Source organism: Neodiprion virginianus, chromosome 2 (assembly GCF_021901495.1).
Source record: "Neodiprion virginianus isolate iyNeoVirg1 chromosome 2, iyNeoVirg1.1, whole genome shotgun sequence".
NCBI classification, from domain to species: domain Eukaryota; kingdom Metazoa; phylum Arthropoda; class Insecta; order Hymenoptera; family Diprionidae; genus Neodiprion; species Neodiprion virginianus.
The window spans coordinates 36411949-36439795 of NC_060878.1; the positions used below are offsets into that span (position 1 = coordinate 36411949).

A 27847-nucleotide genomic window follows, 5' to 3' on the forward strand; every position below is an offset into this window, starting at 1 on the left:
TCAAATTCACCGTGCCTTACAGGCAACGGAGTTCGAAGTCGAAACTCGATTATCGGGGGGTCGAATTTTACGCAGGCATGCCCGCCTAACTCGTAGGAAACGGAATTGCACCCCGCGGAGAGATTCGGTGAAAAGGACTTAAAAACCGAGTCTGAGTGAGAGCTCGGGGTCTAGCCGTGTACTAAATCTGCTACGTGACGGAACTTGTTAATTTTCAGCCACAAAAACGGAGGACGGATCCAGAGCCCCTCGATTCGCCGGGTTGTACAAGAGCTGCGTTTGTGTAATATACGTAACGTATTCCTGCCGCCATGCTAACCGGAGACAGCCGGAGATCAACCGTTCAAGAAATCTCCATGAAATTCGTTTGCGACCGGATCCTGCAGCGATCCTGGCGTCCCTGTGAAAGTTCTCAAGATGTTCCGCGACCCTGCTAAATTCCCGCTTTCAAAGCGCTCCAGTGAGACGCAATTATCGTTCTAGTGCCAACACTGTCTTACTTTTCGACCTGCCCACCCTCGTCAGACGTTATAGCAGACCACTCGGAAATGCGATACTACCCGGGACGTCTCGCCTGTGATTATCTAGCATTTCGAATGTTTCCTTTCATCTATTTTTCATAAGTTTTTCGGCCCGTTCATTTTCCTTTTTTTTCCCATTCGCAAAGAGTGGAAATAATTTTTGCATCACTGCATGGCTATCGATCAACCTTTTATCTAGCGTTTGAGTTTCGGTCATTTCGTTATATTTATGATCGATGCTGAAACGTCGATATATATACATATATACACATACGCAATAAACCCGACGGGTTGAATTTTTGAAAAATAAAATGTGCTTCGCTTTGCCCACGTGATTCCTATTTATTGATAGCTGTTATACACTCATACGAATTGTACGCTCTTAAATAGAGAATTCCTTTCAACTCTGGTTTCGATGTACCAAAGAGATACGAGGCATTTTTGACAAGCCGGCGCCGCAAGTTGCCGGCGAGGTTGGGAAAACGTGACTGCGAAACCCGCGGCTTCGAGGGGATAAATCTCCTGGTCCCTTTCCAAACTGCCGTGTCGGAATCGCAGCCGCAGCGGTAACGCGTGCAGCCCGCAGAAATGGCTAAGAATCAAAATAGCTATAGAGTATAGAGGTACCCGAATGAATATTCAAATAGCTGTGAGGTAGAGAGAGAGAGAGAGAGAGAGAGAGCAGGTATATATGTATATAGGAACTTACTCGTATATAAATATACACGTATTAAATAACCACGTTACCTCATTACGAAAACACGCTCAGGCACAATCTCAGGTTATACGTATAACTTACATGCCGAAGTGCAGGCGCTATTCTATGCAATTAACAACCTTCGTGTCACTAGTAAAATGTTTAATTAAAAATTCACACATCTTTCACCCATATCCCATAAAATCGAATTTCATTAGTAACAAGATCTGTTTTGTTTTTTTTATATGTAACTAAACCATATCGAGGTTTGGGCAGAAATTTTCTTTCGCCAAATTAAATAAACATACTTTCAGTCCTGTATTATACTACTATACGTGGATGATGGTCGTTTGATTACCGAATTTTTTTGTCGTAGTAGCCGCGCGTTAAAACTTTGAAACAATATGTGTTACATTATACCTATAACGAGTATAATGTCTAAACATAGACGCGAAAGTATATGACGTCGTGCATGTATGTATTCCGTTGTAAATTCGTCAAGATTTCATAGGCCTTTGCGTATTTACCTACAATTTCAGAATAAAAATTGCTTTTTCTGCGAAGAGAGAAGTTACATCCCCTCTCCGTCCAACCCCCGCAAGATTTGAGGGTAGAAAAAAACGCCCCAAACTCCCCAAGGCCTCACCCTTTGCCACTATTTACACAGCATTTCCCTCGAAATGAAATCTCGGGGGTGTGTTCTTACCCTCGTCGTATTTTCTTCTTTTTCTTCCGTTCTTTTTCTCGCTTCTGCTACGTCATAGTTCGCAGCCCGACTTCTTGAGGCCGCTGAGAAAGCGTCCGCGGGAATTATAACGCTTACTCCGGTAAATTACACCAGCCGCGGTGGTGCGAAATGTCCGCCGGAGGATTTTTATCTTCACGGGATTGATAAGGGAAGGATGATCGAGAACAGATCTCGAAGGGTTTTTTTCTCTGGGAAAAAAGAAGCCTGTCAGGAACATGTGTTTCTCGTCATTAGGTGGATTTTCGGGGTCGCTGAGTCGGATACGTACACGAGGTATAATAATAAAACACGTAAGCAATCTCCTAATATCCCGCTCTTCGCAAATGTAATCCCGAAACAATCGCCCAGCTTCTCCAGGGAGTCAAGTATCTTCGTTGAACCTTATCGGTACTACCGAGAAATGAAATTTTATATTCCTCAAGGAGCGGATGCTGCAGAATTTACTTTCCAGGGAGTCCGAGTAAGAGCGGAAAGGAGAGATAGAGAAAAAGGGAGACGGAGAGATTCGGGGGGAATAATAAAACGAGGGATGAAAAGGAGACGGAAATCAAGCTCATGTACCTCGGGAAATTAAGCCTGTAATAAATACGCGTACACCTGAGTAAGTACGATGTTCAACGCTGATCTACATGGGTGTAATTTAAATATCTTGTATGTGAAAAGAAAAATGTGCAAAAAATCATCGAGCCTCGTGGATGGAGAATAATTTTCTGACAAATGTATCGAACTTATAACAATCATTTATACATAATCTGTAAAGAGAAAAAAGCCGTTGACGTCAAATTGGTTTTAAACTCGTAAACAATCGGAAGCCGAATGATTTATATTACCGGATTTGAATGCGATTACTGAAATCGGAATCATGTTCCTGTTAAATTATGGCTCACTGTTCTTTTCCGTAAAATTATCATTAACCGTAAGCGACGTGGCTCGACTCGAATTTGAATCTTTATCGTACCGCACCGCAGCCTTCAAATGCATCCGATATTTCCTACATCGCTCGTCTCTTCCGTGAGAAATTTTTGGCACAGACTTAAAACGTTTACGCAGCGAGGCTCGATCGCAGATGGGCAAAAGGAAGTTGGCCCTGCTTGTGCGATCCAGACGGTAAATCATTGCTGGCCGTCGGCCTACGCACGTGGAATATAAACTGACCCATAAGCACTTGCGCTGCCATCTTGGCAAATGTGTTATACGCATGTACGCCGAAATTCCCGCGTGTGCCACTGTCCATGTATCGACGTAGTCGCGGAGGGTGGGAATACCGACGCGATCCAGCTTATATTACGCGGCGTTAGCGCCAAGGGGCATTTGGGCAGGTCGGAACGAAGGGGGGAAGGCGGGGGTGGGAGAGAGGGCGGAATCCTCCCGAGGGAGTGATCGGGAATTATCATTCAATAACGGTAAGGGGACCAGGAACGCCGGGGAGTTTCGATGGCTTCGCCCCGGCAGTGAAACCTCCGAATCTAGATACAGCATCTAATCACATCCCGGAACCCGTCCACCCCTCGGTTACATCCCCGAAATCACGCTCGCAATCGCATCAACTTCCCCAGACTACGGGATTATCTCTCAAATTCAACAAATTGGAATTTTTTGTGAGAAAGTTCAATTTTCACATTCTTTCGAATAACACTCATCGTTCGATCAATCGAGATGATAAATGTAAATTCAACCAGGCACGCATCGAGCTTTGAAACGTTAAAAGTTCGGAGTTGATACATTTTTTTATACTCGGATGCTCTGCACAGGGAATCAAAGGGTTATCAGAAAAAAAATTGACCATTTCGGGCGACGTCCTTTGTGTAACGAATATCGACCAACAACCATACAGACACAATATTCCATATGAACGCTGATAAACGTCATATCTTGTTTGAATTTCATGCGACTAAGGTAGCATAATGTAAAATAGAAGTTTTTTCGACGAAATTTCGACTGTGATACTGTTTCCCCTCGCTCGCGTGCACGCCTAGCCTTTTCAATTTTCGAGATTTTTATACGTATATTTTCCGCATGCCTATTTGTTCACCTTTCCAAACATGGCGATATTGCCCACCAAGATAAATTTGAATTCAGAAGCGTTTTCTTCCCCCCGCAGTGGACTGAAAATAGTTGGCTAAACATGATTCATAAATCTCGCCTCAAGTTCATGCATAATCTAAGCCTTTCAGAGAATGTATTTTTATTCATGTGTTTTTATAAATCATGTATGTTTTTTTCGTGCCTGGAACGCATTTCGCGTTCTAACCGCGTGCAAAAAATTACCGAGACGGTTGGGGCGCGAGAGAAACGCGGATCCCTAAAAAACGCGTGTCTCCGAAGGTCTGAGGCAGCAAAAAAACGGAACGCGGGGAATCAAGACCGATGGAAAAACGAGAAGACAAAGATCAACGTGCACGTTGAGCTTTACTCCGGTGTATTCTCCTAGTTATAGCTGCCAAAACCACATTAGCTATGAAACGCGGCGCGAAACGTACGCAGCAAAAACTGATCCCACTTTGCATACAGAATATATTCTCCAAGGGTTTTTTTTTCTATTTTCGCGAAGAAACGGGTCAGGAATTTAACGAATGGAATATTGCAACCCTTCCGAGTGACAAACCGAGGTCGACGACGTGGTCGCGGCGCCTGCCTGGCACGAATCGTAAAAGAGAACGTTCGGCCTCTTTCAATAATTGCAAAGTGCCGTGAAACAAATCGTGCGAACGCTTGACATTGCCCGAGAAGATTCCAATTCCTACTCAACAATTATCCTTGCACATTGAGACCCCGGATGCGCGACAACTTAATAGGAATTTAATAACCAAGACGACCGTATTCATCCCCTGCACGGATCCGCAAAGCTAAAAATTGCAATCCAACTGTTCGGCGCTCGTATATCGCGAGGGTAAAAATTTCCCGTATTCAATCCATATCGCATCTCGGAGAGTGAAAATTGAATCTGATATTGCACGTCACGGATGAAAAAGAGGTGGATCAGAAATGTACGAAGGTAGGTAGGTACAATAATCCTTGGCTGCGTGGACTGAAAAGCTCTTTCAAAAATATTGAATTACTCAGCTGCACGGATAAAAACGGGTGTTGACAGGGCTTGATCGGTCCCGTGTGTCGGAGAGGGAATCTGGAATCCCTCTGTACGTACGCGCGTCCACATCCCCGGTTGTCTCGTATCGCCAAAGTAATGGACACTGTCGAATAATTCGATGTTTACCCTGCAGCACAGGTGCAGAGGAGGGTGGACGCCGGACAGCCCTCGTTGATGGATATTCAAAAATTTGTTTGCCCGAATAAAACATTGTGAATATTCAACAGCGGATAAATTCGGCCGCGGAAATACCGCGGTATACTTCCGTTTTCAAAACCACTCTGTATCCAGCCGAAGAACAGCTTCTCAGCCCTTGCAATTTTCCGATCGTCGCGGCGTGTTCCCGGGAATGGTAGTTGGAACGGCGAGGCTCAACTTTGGACGAATGACGCAGGTGAAGGAACTCGATAATCAATTTGGAATACCTGCGACGCGGCAACGAGAACCGGAGCGCGCCGAACCGCGGGAGAATGTAATTGTAAATTTGTTTCGACGATGGTTGTTGCGGCGGGGTGATTTCTATGGGCTCAATTTCGTGTTTTCAATTCAGTTGCGGAATTGACCGGGGTTACAGGGGTGGTAATTTCGTGGAAATTAGCATCGCTGATTCTGAAGCAATTAGGCAAAACGACACGTACGATCACGCGGCTCCGTACAACGTGTATACGTGTGTACGAGTTTTCGATTTTGAAAGTAGAACTGGGTTATATCGCAGGCAACAACGACGGCCGTAAAGCTCCGACGAATCCATCAAGGATCAGAGCGCACAAGTGAGCCGTGAGAGGATGTGGGATCAGGCCGGTTATCCCGTATAATGGCGGCATGCCGATTATGATATAAAATAGAACAACTTTTGGGGAAGTATACGCCGGAGGCTAAAGCCCGAAACCACTCGAAGCGCCGTTTCTAAAGCCATCTTCGAAAGAGGCGAGCTGCAGGAATTAAATTCCTCCCGTAGAAAAAGGAAAACATCGGGACTCGCGGGGGATGCTGGAAGGGATTTGGGAATTGATGGAGTGCAGTAAAGGACGTGGATAACATAAATACCAACACACGTGCGCCCCTGCCCGGTCCATAACAATCTTGCAATATTTATTTCAATCCCAAAGCCATTAGGAGAGCTATTTCGCAATCCACCGAAGCCTTAAGCCTCGAGCTTGGAACGCTCAGCTACTCGACCCAAACTTATAAAACATTGACGAACTATAAATGTTCAACTCCCTGGATGAGCCTCGCTGAATACCCGCTCGTTCAACGCGCGGGAAGAAAACCAACGCCAAATGGAACCGGCGTTAACAGTCCGGATGAAAATTACAGGGTAGGTGTATGTACCGGTTGTTTCCTACCATCATCTGTGAAATGAGAAGAAGCTCACTTTCCTTATTCGAAATCGAATCGCCTGACAGAATTTAATTAATTTCCGAGCAAGCGAACAGCGCAGTTCAAATTTCAGGGGACTCTTCGAACGAATTGATCTGCAATTTATGAGAAAAACAAAAACAGAAATAAAAAACAAATCCATCGTGAAATCGCTGTGGGAAATTCCATGACGATTCCATTATTTTGCAGCGTCTATAACGAGTGTTAGGCTACCCTGTAACAAAGAGATCGTTCGCTTTTCCTCAAATTCCAAATTTCGACTGAAGCCTCGGAGTAAAGAAGCGGCAATTGCACCGTGGGATAATTACCGGCACACGTGGGAAGTCATTGCGAAGTCCCACGCGTGCCATTTCGTGCGTCGCGTCGTGGTCGTATCTCTCTTCCAGGGTAGATACAGCCGACCCTGCAAATCGTTATCATCGAGTAGGATAGGTGTATATAGATAGAGACGGGTATAATCGAAGGTACGTTAGCGTTAACCGTTTGAAGCGGGATGTAGAAACGCCCCTAGCGGATCGAAAATCGATGTATAAACGCGTGCTACTCTCGGTGAAAAATATTTATCCCATAATAGCTGCAGGAGAATGTGCCTGCCTTTGCGAGGGGACTTGAAAGCAGTTGAAACAAGAAAAACATTGCCCTGCGTCAGCGCGTGTCCGAATAATGAAACGATTCGATGATAAAACGGAGCCTCGTACACCTAAATACCTGTAATAATGTAAGAGGGAATAGAAAGGGCGCGAGTTTATAGAGCGCGAACAAAACTTATGATACAAATTTCTTGAAGATTCGCGACGGGCAGAAGTTACCTGGATAATTTTCAACTTCGCCACTTGAGAGTTTCCAAGTTTATGCCTGTGTACCTGAGACTCGATTTTCGTGTACTGATATAGATATATCGCGTGTCCTATTGTGCAGTCCTTAATGTAGTTATTCTCGAATTTCGTTACTCCTATGGGCTAAAATGTCTCGAAATGAATTTAAACATGTATGGAGCGAAAATCCTAGGCTCTCATCTCGACTCTAACTTCTGCCGCAAGGCCTTTGAACTTTCCCACTTGAATCCTACGATATGATTTTTGGCACTTCGCGATTAATTTTTTTTCCCTATCATTGCGTAAAAATTAGAAACTTCTCAAATCTCTTGCCTATCTCTTAGGAGACAGAAGCCTGAAGTTCTCGCTTTATTTTTCACATCTTTTTTCGAAACACTTTAACCGAGAGGAGCAACAAAATTAGAGCTTAACCCTGTTAAGGACTATAGCCTAATTTGCAGAACGGAGCTATCCGGGTACAAACGAAACAACTCACTCAGGTGGCGAGCGGTTTTGGTTAACCACATTCAAAGACCGACCCATCCGTGTCTCCAATCTTTATTTCATCTCACCGACGGTTAGGTATAGGTCGGAGAGAGCGCAAGATTTTATTACAGCCCTATCCAAGCCCCGCGAGATGTGACCCTAAGACGATTGGGACGAAGAAGCAGAAGAAGATAAAGAAGAAAAAAATTTGGACTCGAGTAAGCGATTTTTCTAATCCGAATAACGACTCGGCGATTTTATTTGCGGATATGGATAGTAACAATGATCGAGATGAATTGTGGAAAAGTGGGGTGATGAAATTCTGTGTACCGTTATGCATGCATACGACTATCAACCACGACGAGCTGCAGGTAGTATTCTGCATTTAGACGGAAAATGATTGGGACTTGCAATTAGTGTAGTTGGGTGAATAATATTATACGTGGAATCACCTACGGTAGCCGAGTGTTCTTACGCTGTTTGTACCTTAAATAACTTGTAAATATTTTGACGAATTCAGTTTGAAGAATAATGATATACTCATGATGTAATGACCGCGTACAAAGGGATGCACTGTGTGCGCGTTGCATTAGAACTTACAGTTTGTTTTGTATTCTTCATTTGCAGCGAAGCAGAGCAGAGTTATTAACTTCCACTTCGTAATTGTTATTTATTTAACAACGGAGATTTCCCTGCAGCCCGGCTTGTCAACGAAGAACAAACGGAACAAAAGTAGAATAGTAGTGAAAATTAATTCAGCTTTAAAACTTGTACAATTTCACAATGCGATCAGCTGCAGTGAGAGACAAAACAAACTGATTAGGCATTGCTTTGATCTCGGAAGATTCTTGATTCAGGCTTGAGGTTAATAGCGGAGATCAGCTTTACGAACAAATCTGTGGGCAGTGAAAGTAAAACTTGTCTTTTTACTTTTCAAATAAAGGTGTTTGTGTGTGTATGTGTGTTTTTTTTTCTGTGAGAAAAACGCAGAAAACTTTTACTGGCTTATACGATCGTTTGTAACCAGAGCAGTGTAATATTCTCTCAGGAGCTTTTACGGCGGTGAAATTGCTTTCGCAAATGAATACGTATAGAGAAAACCTGAGACAAGCTCCTTGATTAATTAATAGAAAGCCCTGCTTTCATTTTTCAGTTCTTAGTTCTCGCCGTATAAGCTTTGGGATCAGCGAGAGGTGCGGGAAAGATACTGCAGTGATGCAGCGGTAGCAAATAAAGGGGAAAAACAGATTTGTTCTTAACATAAGACATTGTACAATAAATCATCAGGCAATAAACGTTGCGCGAGCTCGGCTCACGGCGCGACATTATATAGCTTGATAAAATTTACACGCGAATATGAAAGCACGCGGTAAAACGTGAGGATTAACGACTTTTTTTAAATGTTTTTTCTATTCCTTCAAGCGATATTCAAGGTGGGCTCCTCGAGTGAAACGATGATTGCAATGAACATGTACGGTGAATTCAACTCGGTACTTTATCGCGCAATTAAACGGTGATTACATTTTCCTTAACCATCGAGTCGTTACGACGCGGGGTGTTTTCTTCGGTGAGTATCTCGACCAATGACGGATGACAAAACATCTTCATCGTCGAGTCGGGCGCGCTCGCATACCATTCAGGCTAGGTGTGCAAAGATACCGTAGTAAGCGCGCACACACACACAAACATACGCATATACGCGCGTGTAGGAAGAGGGGAACCTCAGGCGAGAAGTTCCCTCCTCTAGACAAAGTTCGTACCGTTAAGCCGAGCGAGTTTCAAAACCGGGTTCCGCCGAGGCTCGAACAGCGTTATCCCGCGGATAATTCTCACGTCAGGAGCTCTCGTTTGTGAGTTAGCAACGAGAGAGAGAGTTAGGGGACTCGTAGAATCCCACTTGGCGGGTTGGTGCGGTGGGAACTTGATGGAACCACAACATCTCGCGCCCACGGCCCTTGGCTCGACCTTCGTTCGGTCGTTTACACCTCCCCCGGCAGCTCGGGGTTGGCATTCGCTCTGGGTCACGTACCTCCTCCTCGCCCGCGATCTGACGCGCGCCAATTTCCCATGCCGCGAGAATTCTTCGACGATTATAATTAGGGCGAGCCTCGAGTCTTCAAGCTCTGCAGCCTTCGCCGAAACGGCGGATTCCATTCCGAATATTTCACGATGAAACCAAGTCTTGAAGGGTTGACGAACCTTCCTCGGATTGCAAAATTTCAGCGCCTCCAACTTCAGACGAAAGTAATAACAAATCGCTAATATCTGCGCACGCTGACCGTTATTATTATTATTATTATTATCAATGATGCGGAGCGAGCAGAAACCGCAAATGAAAGGGATGCCTCCCCGGCGTGGCCGATGGTCCGGATCTATGCTGATGGTAATTCAAAGGCCGGATCGTCTCGCAGAATTTCAAACGAACCACGTCGCTGAGCCGAATTAGCGATCAGTTAGCGTTGATGAATTTTTTTACAATACCGTACGGTCTCAAACCCGGCAACGTTGATTACCTTTATGATTACATCTTTTTTTTTTCTTTCTTTTTTTGAGAATTAGAGATCCGGTCTGCCACGGTGAGGAAATTCTTACCCTCGAAGCTGCAGCTAATATAGACGTAAACCTTAATTATCATACCTGGAATACGGCTCGATCGTTACTCAGCGCGGCGCTGATTTTCCGTTTTAAAATATTGGATGCGTAATTACGTGAAAGCCATTTAACAGCTAATTATTCCGCAGGATGGTTAATGTGCACGATGGTTACCCCATTTTCACCACCATAGTTATATACACCTTGCCGTTGCGTCTTGCAGACTAATCGTCAGAAAGTTTCGGCGCCTCGAGCTGCGTTGAACAGTCGAAACGGGTCGGTGCTGGCAGCTCTACGCCACCGAGGGACCGAATTCCTTCTCCAAAATTCACCACCACAAAATGAATATAATATACTGTATATATATATATATATATATATATATAGTATATAACGTGTATATATACTTGTGCGTGTCTGTGCGCAAGTTCAAGAAAGTTTGACGGCATCAACCCGTGAATTCGGTTAATCAAGAACTATCAGAGAATGTAAGTAACAATGGAAATTCTAGGAGTGCGATAAGGAGTGAAATTCTTGATCTAGTATGTAACAATAAGACAAAGATACGCTGACCTAAAGTATTCGCGTATTGTACATATGTATGTGTACCTGTATATACAGCGAATATACCTACAGCAGATTTATATGGAAAAAGTTTTCGACTGTACGACCGGGGCGTTTTTATTGACGATTTTTCCATTCATTCGACAGTTATAGTTATCTCGCTCATTGAATGTCAAGCGTGTTGAGGATGGTTTTCTTCTTATACCTACCCTTTTTTCTCTCTTCGGGCATTCTAGTTTTTGCTACCGGTGATTTGACAAGTGTCATGGAGAGGAAAAAAGTTTGGATATATACGCATAGCCACGTTGCGCGACGTAAGAAATGAGGAAACAAAGTATTTCGTTCCACGACGCGGGTTTCGTTGGTATTTTATTTAGTATACTGCGTACGTATAATTCATATATATATATATATATTTGCAAAGCGAAAAGAAGTCAAGGTTCGGTGACAAATGGCAGCGACATAGCTTCGAAATTTTTTCCCTATCAGTCACCGATAATTGAATTACGATGTCGAAGGTTCCGTGAAGGATCGAGTCTCTCTCTCTCTCTCTCTCCCCCTCTCTCTGTCTCTCTTCATCTCCTTTCCGCACTATACCCTTCGGAATTTCCCCCGCACAATATGCAGACCCCCTCCGTTTCTCCCCCTCGCGTCGTTTCTCACCGCCGCGGAACTCCGCCGAAGTGCAAACAACAAACTGAGCCCGGTTTCGCACCGATTTTGTAATAACCTGCAGCGTCGCGGATCCCGCGAGAAACCACGAAATGGCTCTAATGCCGGTCGTGTAAGTCGTCGCTGATGGCGGATAGAGGAGCAGCGGGCTTCTCGCCTGCTTCTCCCAGAGAGCCGAGCATTGATCCCGCTCCGACCGTCCTCCCCTGTCTCGCTCCCCTGTTCCCGTCTCTTTCTCTCTCTCTCTCTCTCTCCCTCGTCTCTCTTTCTCCCTTTCCCACCACTTTGGTCCTGCGTCCCTCGTCTCTCAAAACCCGCACCACACGCGAAGAGAGTCTATGATATCACGTCTCACTCACCCGCACATTTCCCCGAATGGAACGTGAAACATGCCGTCAGCGACTCGGCGCAGACCGTCTAACGGAACGCTGACCCGCACCACTGCAGTCCGAAACGCGCCATTAGTGGGACCAGTGCAGCTTTGACGTGATTGTGTTTTCAGTACAGTGGAAATATAAACAAAGCAGAGAAGTTATATGCCTATTCTCTCGTATACGGGAAACATTTTTCACCGTACTTATAAACGTTAAGGAGACGCGACGGAAAAGCTTGCAGATTTATTTCGGTAACAAGCGGAAGAATCGTCGTTTCGTAAAGTGGTGGAAATTTCATGTCGACAAAAAATGGTCTTCTGTTTAGAATTATTCATCGCTAAGAGAGAGAGCCTAACTAATCTATGAGACTTTCAACAATCTTGAAGCGTGATTCGAAATGAAACATTGCCGTCAAGCTTTTATTTATCACTCCAATATTTTCTATTTTTCTCAACTGACAACTTATTGGATCGTAATAAAATTAGTAAAGAATATCGATTCCTGGCCAACCGACCTCCTCAATTCAAAGTTCGAGCGGCAATCACGGTCCTACGAGATACGAATTTCGGGCTTAACCCCGTGGAGCAGAAGCTACCCTACCTACTTTCAACTGTAAGTTGATACGCGCAGCGTTTAAAGCTTTAATAGCAGCAAACGCTCGCGAACTTCGACCTCAGCCGCTAACCCGTTCTGCGGGCCAATGATAAGTAACACAAAAAGTCTACTCCAGGAATCGGAGTGGTCCGAGAGATAATCGCTCGTGTCGTTACATATTATAATTACATCGAACAAATACGCTCTACGAAATTTTTCGAAACTAACCAACTCCGCTTAATATGAATGACTCGACCCAGCCACGGTCGCGGCTTCTCACCCTCCCTGCGCACATTTTTCTTTCCCTTGCCCTCTTTCTCTCAATGTCTTTGTCACTTTTATCTTTTGAAGAAATAATTCAACGCGCTCTTCCGGCACCCCGAGGACGACCGTCAATGTTAATTATTTAATTACTCAAAGGCGGCCGGTACATTGAGCTCCTGCACACACAGCCGAGGGGTTTAACGTCGGAGTATATACCAAGGCACAAGGGAGGAAGGAGGATCTATTATGTCGCGATACGGGTTCTCCGGTTTGCAGGCGCGGTTTCTACGCTACGTGGACATATGCCGGGTGTAGGTACCTAGATATAACGTGTTTGTTGGGTGGATGCGTAGAAGCCGACATGCGTTACACGCAACCCGTGACCCCAACCCAACGTGGTTCATAGTGTTACACGCGAGATCCAGGAGCTGTGCTGCTGATGGGGCGATAGCCGAGTCTGATCCTTTCAAATATACGCCGACGTCGCGGCCAAAACTCCCATGAATTCGGGCTTGTTGCTCCCGAGATATGAGGCTCGGTGTTAGACGTGTGACGTTTGAAACGACGCGGGAGAATTTTATGGGAACAATTGCACCGTGTTGGAAAAAAAAGTTGCCGGCGGGGGGGGGGGGGGGGGTGAAAAAAAAAATTCAGCGATCCGGACGACGGTGTCGGTACAACGATATGCACCAGGAGGTGTATGTGCACCGGATGAGCGTCGAGGCACGTTGGGAAAAACGGGACACACTTCGGAATTGGTGAATCGTAGTGCGGAAATGACTGATGAAAAGGCAGCTCGTGACGCGTAACTCGCAATTCAAATCTGCAGATTGCGCGCATGTGATATTTATGAACGGTTGATTCGAGCCTCATTGTTTTATTCCCTAGAGACCGCGGTGCCCGCGCGATCGATTCAGACGCCTGTCCGTTAACACCTGTAACAACGGGAAGAGGAAATGAATGCGATCTGGAAGGGATATTTTCCTCCGGACTTGCAGCTTCGCCAACGATTCGATGATTTTCGGCTCCGCCGTGAAACGTCGGCTCTTGTATTCCCGCCGGTTCGCGTCATGCGTCGACGGTGATAATTCTAAAGCACCGCGGCGTAACGTCGGCAGCTGTGGTTTTGCCGTTGAAACGAAAGAGGTGGAAGGGTGGCTCGGCCGATGCATCAATTATAGAAACAGCTAGCCCTGTAAGCCCGCCCTGCGCCCTACTTTGCGGGCTCATTCAGCTCCGAGGCTTTCGCGCCTAGCGCACAAAGCGCTTTTGGCAGGGATTATGCGAATAACAAATTAATCGCGCCGCTGCAGCGTGCAATACGCGAACCGATCGATTCGTCGAGTTACAATAGCGGCGCTACACGCGTCGTATTTTATAACCGAGGCGAGCTGCCGGTTGGAATTCTGCAGACATATTTTCCCTGGGTACGTAGTCGGATGGTTTCTCTCTCTCTCTCTCTCTCTCTCTCTCTCTCTCGGGCTTATCATAATCAAGCGAGGCCTTCGCGTCTCGAAGCTCGGCTCTCGATCCCGCATCACCATCCAAGAAGACGTACGTACTCACCGCCGCCATTACCGCACCTCGCAGCCATTAATCGTATTTGGCGAACGGCAGGTAGTGCTGAGTGGTCCGGGTACCGCAAACTACAAAGGGCCGACCTCCGACCTTAGACGAAATCAATCAAACAGCGCCAACCTCCGCGAGGTGAATCTCGATCGGGGTTCCAGCTACGCCGATATACCCAACGCGACCAATAATTCTTCGTGTTATTAATTTCCTGCCTCTCTGTTCGGAAATATTCATGCATGTAGTAGAGCAATACTTACTCTAAAAAGTTTCCAACCGACGTATTAGCAATCTTTATCATACCGAAGCTTTTCCCTGCGCGGGAAACAAACTTTCGAGGGTTATTATAAGTGTGCAAAACAAAGCCGGAAAAAAATTGAGAAAATTATTAAACAGTCCATCTGCAGGGCGCTTTCACACGCGGGTGTTGAAAGTGAGGCTATAAACCAGAATCGTGCAAACATGGTGCGGTCGTCTCGGCGCGACAAACCGAGGTAAAAATAGCGAATGACTCTCGCGGTTTTCGACCGTAGGAACCGGGAACTCTGCGAACGTTGCGTTATACCGGAACGATTCATTGGGGGGTTGTTTCTGGGACTAAGAGGGTAAGAGTGGACGTGAAAACGTGCGTCAGCCTCTCCCTCGTTCTCTGGACACCCATATAAGGTATAAGATATGTATATTACATACGTATGTAGACATAGGTATGATGGTTCGCCGAAAATTTGTCGACGCATTGAAACGTACGATCCTGTACGGTGTGTTAACACAGTTGTTTGTCGTTCCCGAAAGTCAAAGTATGCGTTTCGTATCCTGTGTACCCAATTTCGAATTTATCACCACCACACCTGCATATTTTAACAAAGTACACAGACGTTTTGATGCAGAACATTCGCCGTCGGCAACGCACCATTTCATTGCAGGCTGTGTATAATAAATTTACGGTGAAATTGAATAAATGTATGTGCATACAATGCGGTATCACGTACGCACGTGGACGTATCGTATATTAAAGCGATCGAGCGTTAACGAACCATCGTTTAATTTCCATGTCAAAGTCTTATTAGACTACAATTTTGCTACTCCCGATAGTACCGGTCAATTTTTTCAATTACATATAGCTATACTGTGTTCATACAATATACTATAATGTTATTAAGCAGATTAATAATTACTGGTCAAACTAAAATCAACCTGTCATTCTGGGGTCCCGACGAAAGTTTTACGATATAATAAAGATTTGTTTTATAATTTTACTTTATTAGTTTGATTTTTACATATCGAGATGTAAAAAAAAAACGGCAAGCGAGATCGGCTCTCTGCATTATCGCACACGTGATTTTTGCTATTCGATTCCCTTCTCACCTGGCAGACATCATGTTGTTGGCGTCTAACGATAAGCCGCGATCTATAATTTACTGTAATTAGGATTGGATTGGTTTTACTGGAACGTCATTTGAAATACAATATATTGAGGTACGGGCTTATATCTACCTGCAGCGTACACCAAGTTTAGCACAGCCGCTAACAACGCTGTTTGAAATTTCATTTGCATAGGTACTGCAGGTCCGTGTAATGCGAAACCCCCCGCAGCGAAGCCAAAGCTTAAGCCCGATCCAGGTACATCATTCCGTTTCGCTAATTAATAAACTGAGCTTCTATATGTATTGTACGTTTCACTCCCGTTCGTTGATACTGATTAGCTGAAGAGATCTAACTTTGAATGTGGCTTCATCAAATTCTCGCGATAAGTTCATTTGTTATATTGTACTTCGTAACGAGTATTGAAATCGAGGAACAGACGTAAACTTTAATGTACCTACACGAATATTGGATCGAACATAGGAATTGTTTTTCCAGAACATTGACTGGGAAATTAACATCGACTGCAAACATACGCGTAATGGTTGAATGTTATACTTCAATATTACCGAAGAAAAACAAAAAAATAAAAAAATACTCGACTCGACAATTGCGCGTCGCTTATTAACGAAACATAAGAAGTACAGGGTAAAAATTTCGGATTCTCTGTTCAATTTAGCAATATGTAAAACGTGTGAATTTCGAAGAAAGTGCCATTTCTAACAATAAGAAAAAATTGATGTTTACAGTGCGACGCCGAGGGGCGAGACGTCGAGTGGAGAAGACGTTCCTCGTCGTCTGGATTGCAATTCGGAAAACTCACGGCCACGCATTTACGCATTCAACGCACAAGGGATTTAAACGAGGTATATATGCCATTCCGTTGGGGGTGCCGATCCAAGGTGTGTATATGTTATGTACCCTAGTTTGCGAGCGACGGTATACCGCCGACCCGTGTAAATCTACCTTTATGCAGAAACGCTTCTATCGCGGAGTCGTGGATACAGATTGAAACGACCCTGGCAACTCTCTCGTCTCTTCTCTTCTCGCCCCAGATTCTCTCGCCCCCTCTCTCTCTCTCTCTCTCTCCCTTATTCTCCCGCAATCTCGCTCGAGGATACGAAAGAGACGGAAAGGCGGCGAGAGAACGAGAGAGACGCCACATTTCTATAGGCATTCATCGTTTACTCTATATATACTCGCAATGTGCTCTCAACTCATTTTCCGCAGCCTCCGCGCGCTCAAATCTGTTTCACGACGGTAATCTGCAAGGCTTTTGACCAAATATCACCGTTCTCGCCTTGTGGTGGTCCCATATTTAAAAAGCATCTGCGTGTACACAATATTCGCGCATTCTCAGGGGAACCCTTTTTTTCTTTGATTACCATAATTTTACAGAAAATGAGTTAAAGTGTCCGAAAAACAATTCAGACATTCTATGTGCGGACAATTTTTCGTCCCCGCGACGAGAACTTTTCCATTAAACTTGGATCTTACAGTTAATTTAAGTCGACCTTTGCAATACGGAAACAGGTGACGAGGTCCTTGGTAATTTTTTTCTCAATGCAGTTGTAAATCTCAGGAGTCAGTCAAGACAATTTTACCGATTCCAGAAATATGTCAATGATCGTTTTGTAAAAATGTGATGCCGGCAATGGTTTCCAAGAAATAGGGCATGAAAAAAGCGTTAATTAAATCGAGGGAGAATTCTTCCGTTGAGTGCGGAATGGGCTACTCGAAAGAAATGTTCGCTCTTAAATCCGAAGATCTTTTAGTCTTTGAAACGTTTCCGAGAATCTCTGAAGAAACGGGTTTAAAATAACGAACGGACTCCGTATAATACCGAGGAGCTTTGAATGATAGAAGTCACCTGACTTCCTCTCACCGGAAGCCGATTCGAGTAAACGGAATTAGGTTTTCGACCCCCGAGAAACGCAGGTTTTCCGTAACGAAGGATCACATCCTTATTCTTCGAGTAAGAACCGTCCCCTCGATGGGCATCTGGGTCGAACCCTCGGCGAAAAATTTACGAATATCATACACATCCCCAAAATACGTACGGCACTGTTCGCTTAATCTACTTCTCACGTCGCAACCGAAATATCCAATAAAACGCGTCTTGCCGAATCGCAAAGCCGTGTGTGAAGAATTTTGTTAGGCGTATTTCCGGTTTCATCGCCAACGAAATCAATGTGCGTGTATTTTTCGCGTTATTCAATGCGCGCCTTCTTTCCTTCGTATCGCATATTATAGGTAGGTATACGTATCCGTTGTGCCTTGGTACACGCGAACATACGTTATACCGACGTACAGGATAAAGTATACGTGTGCGACGATACAGTGAAAAGAAAACGCGAGAATAAATATCCGTGAAAAAATTTCACCTCAAATTTTACTCGGGTATATCACCCCCGAATATACACCTAACAAGTTAACTTCCAGACGCGAGCACGTTTAATATTTCACACTCCATTTCGCCTTGCGCGACTCACGCTATTCCATTTCCTGCAGGATAATATGTATATTGTATACAAGGGGGGATACACGCTCGTTTATGCATGCATATACACACCTATACGCGCGTGTGTACACGATTTACAGATAATTTTCACAAGGGGAATTTACCAGCGATCATAAATAGCACGACTACGTGTAACAATTCCTATCACAATTGCCGGCGAGATTGTCATGCTCTGCGCTCGCGAGAAACTTTGCACATACGAAAGAGAGACATATGTATGCACGCGTGTTGTCGGAATCGTACGTTGTACGTTTTGGAGGACGCGTCGGCCATTTTGTTTAGTTTTTTAATCATCTTTCATTTCTATCATATATGATCTGATTTTTCAAACCAATGCGTCTAACGTGTCCGCGGGTAACGTATGGCCTGCGGAATCTCGTAATCGAGGGTTCGAGATGGTGGAGGCAAGATCGACCTCCTCGAACCATTTTATACGTGATTGACATCCCCGAGTGAACCTTGACCTTCGCAGATTTCGGCTACACCCACACGATAACATAATTTACTAGCCTACGCGTGACAGCCGGCGTCCACCCGCGTGATTTTTTGTTTTCGGTGATGTTTGCAGACTTACCGTGTCTGCTGTTCCCAACTCATATTTCTCACCCACCCGATCTCAGAATATTCCTCTCACTCTAGCCTCTCCTGTTCTACATCACCGTCGTTTTTATCTGACGACTCTATCTCAGTCCAGGGATTTCGTAACGACGAGCCGAAAATAGAGAGAACAGGCTGCCCGTGGTAAGGAGAATCACTGGAAATTCAAGAAATAGTTCGCAGAAAGTAAAGGCTTCGAGGCTGAATATCGCGATCGCCGCGAAGCGAGTGTGAGATTTATTTTTTGCATATAGTCTATGAACTCTAACCAAAGTGTACCGTAGTACATGGTACACCCGTGCGAAATGCTTAAAAAAAAAAATGAGCTTTTCGAAGTCGGGAACGCCGAAGCTTGAAACCGATGTTCGAGCGTAGCGGAATCGTTATCCTGCGAACCATGAACGTTATCCCCTTTGGCGCGTGTTTTTTACGCGAACCTTGTACCGTCTTCCGGGCATCTTACTCACCTATGGGAATCGTGTCGGGGGTGACCGCGGGCACGAGCACGAGAAAAACAAGGATCACTGCAGCGGTGGCGGCGGGGAAATTGGCAATGTGAAAAACGCGGCGTCGCGGTCCCCGGAACTTCCGGGGCGATACCGACTCGCGGTCAAATCTACCGGGAGCCGGCGACATCTTCCTAGCTCCGGTGTCTGACACAGACTACCCTCCGTTCTGTTTCGGGCTGATCTCTTTCTCTCTCTTCTTCTCTCCACCCCGCGTCACCGTCTCTCTCGCACCCCCGCAAACCACCCTTGGGCTTCGCGTACGCTTAACGCGCATGTGACGTCACGGGGCGCGCGGTCCTCTCGGGATGCTGGGGCCGACGCCGAGCGCCGCGACGTCGCCCGACGCACGCACACACACACACACACGTGCGCCCGCGCACATCCCTCAGCGAATTCGGACCTGCGCACCCCGCAGGCTGCAAGTGGGGCTTGGTCGTAAGCCTTGGCCGCGGCCGTCGAGTCGACGCTTAAATCCTTGCTCCTCGATCGCGAGGCTACGCAGCCTCTCGCATTCCCGCCTTATAAGTTTCGCTTTCTTCGTCGCATCTTCTCGACAGCCTGCATTTCAGCCACGGACTTACAGCTGCATTGGGATGTATATAAAAACGCCGAGAGCCGGCTCCGCTCGTGATTCAGATCGTGCTTACTCGGACCGCGGTGAAAGTTTGACAACTTTTATTCACCGATCGAGATCGTTTTAGGGATAAATCTGACTGCATCCCCCAACTTTTAGCCTTAGTTCAACCTTTCATAATTATATGTTATTGTATTTTGTTCTCTGACTTTGCTTCCGTACTGGTGTATACCTCCCACTCGCTATTGCGGCGACGATTCACCGTCCCCAGGTTCTCTGTGTAAGCCGAGCGATTTTCCAGGGGATAGAGGTAAAAGAAAAACTTAGTCGGCGCACGGAAAATAAAAACAAGAAAACAGAAGCGACCAGAAAACTATCTTCCGCACATAGCAGCGCAAAGTTGGCGCTAAGCTCGTTCCACAACCGAGTTTTAGAAACGATTTGGCACAGGCGCAAACTCCGAGTCACGAAAACAGGAAATCGCTCTTGCAATAATCTTCGCTGCGGTTTAAACTGCAGCAATCGTGATTCGATAAATTGAAAAGCACAGAAGATAGAAAATCGCGCAATTTTAAAATTGTTTTTCGCAAATTGTAGCAGATAATTAGCGCTGCTCGAGACTATAACAGCAGTTTCGATTTTTCCTTTCGTATATCGGAAGAACGTCGTCAATTTGAATTATTACTGTGTTCTTAAATGAAAATATACCGACCGATCCGAACCACCGTCGAGTTGATCAGAATGGACTGCCGAATTTTTCCGGGGATGTGAAACCCGAATCTTTCCTATAAACATGCATGCGTAGCGTCAATCGTAAATCATTTCACACCATTCGAAATTTTGAGCGTTCAATTTCCCTAGGCTTCCTCGTCGCGTAGGTCTCGTATATTTCCTGGGACACGAAGGCCGGGCGAAGAAGCATCGAGAATACCTGGGTTGAGACCCGAAAACGACACGCCGCGGTCTGGGTAGCAACGGTCTCATCTACGCCCACTATCAATCATGATATCTCGGGCACCCTCAGGTGTACTAAAATTAACTTGCGGTTCCGAAATTAGGATTGATACCCGGTCGCCCTAACTCAAGGACGAGATCCTCGAGGAGTGAAACTACTAATAGCTGAAATTCGAGATCGGTTGAAGTGAGAAAGGGAGTAATGCATTCGTCGAAAATAGCGTCAATTAACGTTCGGTATTAGGTTTAGACAGAGTTTCGAGAGATTTTCTTCTCCTGATCAGTTAATCAAATATTATGATATTACATTATTTATTGAATTACAAATTTTTCAATCCAAAATTTACAAGCTCGGGATTTCCATATAATATTTTGTGCATGTGGTATTGATTCCAGGAATCTAGAAGGCAAAGTAATGGTAGCTGGTAAGGACGAAACTTCTAGCAAGCAGCCGCCTCAGTTATCTACGTCGTGACAGTGGTGAACGGAACTTACCGGCCATCGGAAACAGCACCGTAACAAGATCTTTTGACACTTGGAGCAAAGGAGAAATCATGCCCCCCATTTTTTTTCATACACTGCAGTTCCACGTGTTGAATGAACATTTGCAGTGGCAGTTTCCAAAAGATAGCAAAATCCCAACGGATCAAGAGTAACGGCCGAAAAACGAAAAACTTTATTTTTTGTCATTTATCAGGTGCTGGTCTTTCCTTCTCAATTTATTTGCTGCTATTCCTACGCTATTTTTGCTACGTTTACGGCATTCCTGGGACTCCAATTAGTCGGGTAGGGGTCGTACAAACTAATTCAGAGACCAAAGGTTTTTCGGTCAAAAAATAAATAAAGCTAACCCCTTTGGATTTTAGTTGAAAATTAGAGGAATTTGGAAAATCCTAGACTTGATTCTTTGATGAAACATTCCAACGTAATTTTGCGAGAGAAATCGATTGTGCATAGTCCGTAGTCAGTAACATTACAGGTGCGAAAAATACAGCCATCCACAAGTTTTTTGTTACTACTCGTACTTCTTATGCACTATCTTTTCGCACGTTTACTAAACACCATGACGGAACATTGTTCATCCCACAATTGATCAGATTGGATGCCATCATGCACTGCAGATATGGGTAAGCGCAAAGTATCGTAATGTTTCAAGTACAAGCCGACTCTCAATTGTAAGAAAGTATTTAATGGTGTTTTTCTCACAATCAGTTACCCGCACATAACACGGGGTCGCGTACAAGACGAGGATGATTTTGGCGGATGTTGTTAAGGATAAAAAACCTCAGCTCATATTTAAAATAATACGGTAATGGATAAATCAATCAATATATGATTTTTTAACATACACTTTTTCTTTATTTCTGTTAAAAAAAATAGTTTCTGACGCTCCACACAATGCGAGAACCTTGAAATATTTCACAATAATATGAATTATAATGGCGTGCAGAGTCGCAAACCGTGGTAAACATTGTGTGCAGTATCACTATCAACATATTTGCGTACACTCACATAATTACGTATCTACAAGTAGTCTCAGGGTTGGTTAAAAATACATATCTTATTCAGTCTTTTCATCATAATATCAGCTATGCTTAACTTTAAACAGTTTGCACACTTTCAGCTATGAAAAGAAATTCTATCATCATAATTTTTTCTCACGATAGTCACTCACATAGGAATACGGATAATTTCAACAGTAATTGCTAAAACAAAGTCGTATATAAAACATACTAGTGGCATATAAATGGGATTTTCGAAATGCATTCCTTGCAAACCTTATATTTTCAACATCTAAAAAAATAATTACATCAAATTAAGACATTATCCATATGCTGTACAAAAAAAAAAATCAGGCAGAACTCCTTTTCTTTCCCATCATTAACAAGCATATACCTGAACTACTTTAATCTAAACAAATCTCTTAGGGATGAACCAACACCTAATATGAATTGGGACACAAGTTTCATGGAAGACCACTCTTGCTGCGGCGAGTTTTGAGTAGAACTGCTACCAGAAGACTGAAGGTTTTTTTTTATGTGCGTTGGTGAATCTGGAACCTCTTCGATTGCATCTAAATTTGTGGTCAACAGTGAATCTCCGCAATCATTGAGCCTCAGTCTTGGTCCACTACTGCATGCAATAGTTGTAAGGTCTATTGGATTCTGTAAATAAAACAGTGAATATCTATTATTTCATATTTTCGCAACGTGCCCTGAATATGGAATGAGGCTTCGAACGATTAATGATATTATAGCAATAAGTTGACGTGAAAAAGGACTAGTTTCTTGGACCATTATTGACTGCCGTGAGAAAAATCCAACAGATACTCACCCTTTGCTTGATGTCAGGTTTGTCCGAATTACTGTAACGTAGCGGATAGAGAGAGTCCAAGTAAGGATCCGTTTCTTGTTCTACATTGCACGCCTTTGATTCCTTAAAAATAAGCTTTTCCATCCATGATTTTCTATCTTCTTTGTTGCCAGTATCGTTTCTCCTCAGTCTTTTAAATCGTCGAAACCAAAAGCAATCTCCTTCATCATCATTATTTCCTTCACCCTCACGATCGCGATTTATGTATATTATAGTAGAAAGATTTGGATCCTCCTAATTTAAGGAACAACCAATCATTCGATTTTTCTACAAACTTGTTATGAAACACTTGAATACCTAGGAAGACTTAATTATTTGATTCAATAGTCAATTTGATCAGCTTACCAATACTGATTTATCTTCTGTAGACCGTTTTCTTTTAAATCGCTTTGTAGGAATACTTTCAGATGGGAATTCATTTATTTGATTCTTACGAAGAGGTCTTCTTGAGCTGCTATCTTTCCTCAATGTCTGGCGACATTCAATGTACTAGAAAATAAATAGAGAATGGCGGTGATCATTTACTGGAGATTAAAACACATTACCTTTGCATGCGAAAACTATACAGTGAAAACAAAAAGCTACTAAGGATATACAATACCTTTTTCACTGTCTCCTGTAACGATTTAATCCAATCTTCGCTATCCCCATTTTCAGAATAGAGTAACAAGCTTTCTTGCAAGCAGGTGACCCTAAATAACCCACCACTGAGTACCCTTTGTATAGTGCACTTGTTTAACGGTAGTAAACAACATACTGTCAACGAACTTTCAGGATCTCCTTTGCAATACAATAAGGTATCACTCAATAGTACGAAGTGCCTTCGATACGAAGCACTACCGCCTCTGGAAACGCGCATCAGTGCTCCTTGCCTTATCAATTTTCGACCTGGTTTTACCAGATTGAGTGTTCCGTTAATGTGCTTTTGAAATTCCAATAGTTTCTGCATATCTTCATGCTCAGCAACCAAGGCGTTGATGTGTGCTGCTGCTTTTTCGACTTCAGCTAACGATGCTGCATCAAACGTAAAGACCAAATATAATCACTGATTCAAATCTTCGTAAACAAGAGTATTTGTGCGTTCGCAAAGATAAACTCATGCTCACAGATTTTTAAGTGGTAATGACAAATAAAAAACTTAAATTAAATTTACCTTGTAGAATTTTGTAATCCTTATCCTTGGTAGAAGTATGCTGAAGAACTTCCTTCAGAAGCAGCCTATACCTAGGTATTCTTTGGATCGGAGTAATCAGTAAGGATGACAATTTCCTACCAACCTCAGGCCGGGTCTCTTGTTTTATTATGAAGTTCCTTACCTCCTGATCGTTTTTCTGAGTGCCCTGTGAACAGTATTACTGTAAAAGACTGTATTGAAATATACATATTCATCAACTTTGAAAGTCGAGATGAAGAATCTTCAAAGAAAACAGGGAAAACTCTAGTTCAATTTAAGTACAAACCTGCAGTAGCATTAATGCTTGTTTATAGTCGTAAGCATAAACCGAATATAGTTTAAAAAATGGAGCCAGCTTGTAAAACGCTCTCGCTACATTGTCCGGATCTTGCTTCAACTCCCTCAGTAGTTCTCCATTGACATTGTAAATCGTTTCAATGTTCCCAAACAGTGCAATATACGATGCATGGGTGATAATCTTCTTTTCATTCATCGGGAGCATAAAAAACTAATGGCAATTGAACAGAAATAGCACAAGTTATTATCTCATATATATGCACTCGCACCAATAACAAATTTTTGTTGTATCTGACCAAGTATGTAAAAAAATTATATGTACCTATGTTAAGAAAAATTGATTTACCTGCATGATAAGCTCAAGCTGGTGCAAATAAGCGACTTCAGACATCAGAATTTCTTGGACAGCTTGAGCTCTCAAATTTTTCTCCCTCTCAATAGTGCTTTCTTTGTTAATATCGTCCAAGGCGCTCAAAACTGTATTTATAATAAATTTACGAGTATTTATACTCATGTTTTTGTGTAAATATATACCATCGGCGTAACTATTTATTTCCTACCTTTCATTCTTGTTCTTGTAGTCAAAATATTCCTATCATTGATAATATTTCTGAGTTCAACACTCAGTGTTTTCTGGGGTGTGCGTGGCGAGTTCATTTTTGTATTCCGTTGTTCTATTTCCACAGTTAGAATATGTCACATTCTACAGATACAGCATTTGCAACTGGAAAAAGTGTAAACAAATGTCCATGAAATTACAAACTCCAGTCAAATTCCTAGCCAGGTTTAAATGATATGACTTTGATAACAGTGCAAAACTTACACTTTTAATAACTACGTAAGTATATACGCATTCTGCAGATCGAACAGCACATTCGAATCAGGGTGTACCGATAAAGTCTTGCAACGATTGACATTTGCGAACCGGCAAACGACTAAAAGTCCGTTTCAGAATGAAACATTGAGAAGAATATAAGTAAATTGGGCTACTCACCTATTGGACCAAGGAACATGAAAGGAATTCTTGCTGGTCAGACGTTGTAACGTACAAAATTCAGTATGCAAATTATCTATTAAAAGTCACAAAAAATACATGGCGACAATTTATGCACGCAAGATCCAAACTTCCCGAGTTCTCAACATTCTAATTCATCACTGCTAACTCTCGGCCATAAACCCAACTACGACCGTTGGATGGATAGTCAATGTGTAGGTGAGAATGGGCATGCATCAATAGCGTTGACTGAAGTATGTAGAGATGGATACCCCTCGGTAAATTTTCCCGACCAGTTTTCAGCGGGCAAATGGGCCCAGGTGGGCCTGGGAGCGTAGAAGGGTTCTGCTCTATCGACTCTACCTAACGGGCTCGCACCGACATTCGTAGCAGCCAATGTAATGTCGGTATGGAAGCTTGAGATTCAGTCGGTCAAAGTGCGTAAGTCTACTTGTCGACTGCAACTTAGAAATGTCGATCAGCTCGATCATCCCCCTGAGAAGACGCGTAACCACGCCCGGAACCAGCCGCCGCGAACGACCGCCGCATCCACCGCCAACCACACCAACTACCGCCAAGCAGCTTCGTCCTCCTCAACCGCCTCGTCATCCTCCTGCTCCGCCGCGCCGCCGACGTCATCTTCGGCGTCGTCGTCTTCGTCGACCTACACCGATGATCGCCAAACGACTCCAACGTTGTCTGAAGTATATGTATGAAAACGGTTGCCCTAATGGGCTTTGGTGTGACAACCTAAAATCATCGTAGCTTGCGCTCCCTAAAATGTACCCATGATAGAGTTGAAAACTTATTGCAAAGCATCAGAGAGTTACCGCAGTCTCTGGTTACCGATTTCGACATGATGCTGGCTACATTCACCTTCCGAGCAACACAGTCTTCGCATTGGTATGACCAAGCCAGTACTTGGCCTGTGTGTACTTACCGACTTGTCGGCAATATAAAAAATTAATAATGAGAATGAATTTTTTCCAAAATTCGCAGCAAAACAGTGATTTAATTAAAGTATAGGTACCCGAGAGAAAAATGTATACATAGATCATAAATAATATATCAGATGTGATAATGATGCAGGGACCAAGAAGTATTATGCGGTCCACGTACGATACTAACATAATATGATCCATTTACGATTAATACGTGATGCATGCTACAAATTTTATAATTTTCCAGGAGACAAACTAGATTATCTACAATAAGACGGCTGTAATATGAAAATAGAAGAATTATTCATTTCGAAATGGGAGTCTATTCGACACGCGCTTGTTGTATTCCATAACATTGATATTCATAATTATTCCGACACCTTTTAATTTGCTCTCTCGATGTTGAATTATCGTAGGCATCGAATCGAAAGACCTAAGAGGTAATTGTCGGCGATTTTTTTTTTCGATAAGGAGAGATAAGACGAAGCTTCTTAAAACTTCGGATGTATTTTAAACACGTTTGAAAGGAAGGACCAAATATTTTTATCATTCAATTGTCGCAGAAGGGCAGCGTTATGAGCTGACCCGAACTGAAGAATATATCTTCAGTCAACGGCTGCCCATCGAAAGGCCCAGTCGCTTGGGTCTGGAATCGGCAGAATAGATAAGGTACGTATTTCTTGTCTGAAAAACTAAAATCATTATACATCATGTCATATCATCATACGTCATCATACATCCTACATCATACATAGCATTAAAGTTCGAAACCAAAGTATGCATGGGGGATCTTCGGATGTTAAGAAAGTGACGTCACCCGAAATTTTTTTTTCTCCTGACGTCATAAATCTATAAGGACGAAAATCAGCTGGCCGAATTTCTCAGTCTGTAAACAACCGCGCAGTAGAGTGGACGTATGAGAATCCCGCACTGCAGATTTCGAGTACCGGGTTCTCTACCTCCGTGGTTCCTGCACTCCGGGTCTGCTACCTGGTGGAACTCGACTTCCGGGACAAGCGCTCCGTAGTTTCTATGCTCCAGGTCCGCTACCTGGTGAAACTCGACTTCCGGAACAAGCGCTCCGTAGTTCTGACTGTTCAGGTCCTTGACCTTGTAAGTTTTTACCTTCAGGACTGATTTTTCGTAGTTCTGGCTGTCTAGGTCCTTGACCTGATCAATTTTGACAT

The 27847-nt window shown here is 43.7% G+C and overlaps 2 protein-coding genes and 1 long non-coding RNA gene across 4 annotated transcripts in view; 1 reads left to right on the forward strand and 2 right to left on the reverse strand.

The window, feature by feature from the left end:
- LOC124297028 (glutamate receptor 1) overlaps positions 1-19494 on the reverse strand; it is a 161407-nt gene extending 141913 nt beyond the window's left edge. For both annotated transcript variants that reach the window (XM_046747592.1, XM_046747593.1), the window contains exon 1: positions 19312-19494. In XM_046747592.1, the coding sequence (XP_046603548.1) occupies positions 19312-19480 (169 nt within the window). In that variant the 5' untranslated portion in view covers positions 19481-19494. The remainder of the gene's footprint in view (positions 1-19311) is intronic.
- Positions 1-22255, forward strand: part of LOC124297033 (uncharacterized) — a 158929-nt gene extending 136674 nt beyond the window's left edge. The window contains exons 7-9 of the long non-coding RNA XR_006906509.1: positions 16476-16628; positions 21278-22008; positions 22094-22255. This is a non-coding gene — a long non-coding RNA (uncharacterized LOC124297033). The remainder of the gene's footprint in view (positions 1-16475; positions 16629-21277; positions 22009-22093) is intronic.
- On the reverse strand, positions 22243-25926 carry LOC124297029 (FYVE, RhoGEF and PH domain-containing protein 3-like). The gene is made up of 9 exons (XM_046747594.1): positions 25720-25926; positions 25286-25449; positions 25072-25202; positions 24715-24936; positions 24408-24594; positions 23856-24268; positions 23600-23743; positions 23216-23488; positions 22243-23046 (listed from the first exon to the last, which is right to left on the reverse strand). The coding sequence occupies exons 2-9, from the start codon at positions 25380-25382 to the stop codon at positions 22783-22785; spliced, it is 1731 nt and encodes a 576-aa protein (XP_046603550.1). The 5' UTR covers positions 25383-25449; positions 25720-25926; the 3' UTR covers positions 22243-22782.
- Between the last annotated feature and the right edge of the window lie 1921 nt (positions 25927-27847).

Bases quoted from the DNA above. Each gene is read 5' to 3' on its own strand.
- LOC124297029 (XM_046747594.1), bottom strand. From the start codon at position 25,382: ATGAACTCGCCACGCACACCCCAGAAAACACTGAGTGTTGAACTCAGA. The intron at 24,595-24,714 runs GTTTGTACTTAA...TACTGTTCACAG, and splicing joins AAGCATTAATGCTACTGCAG to GGCACTCAGAAAAACGATCA. The intron at 23,047-23,215 runs GTGAGTATCTGT...TTTTATTTACAG, and splicing joins AACCTGACATCAAGCAAAGG to AATCCAATAGACCTTACAAC.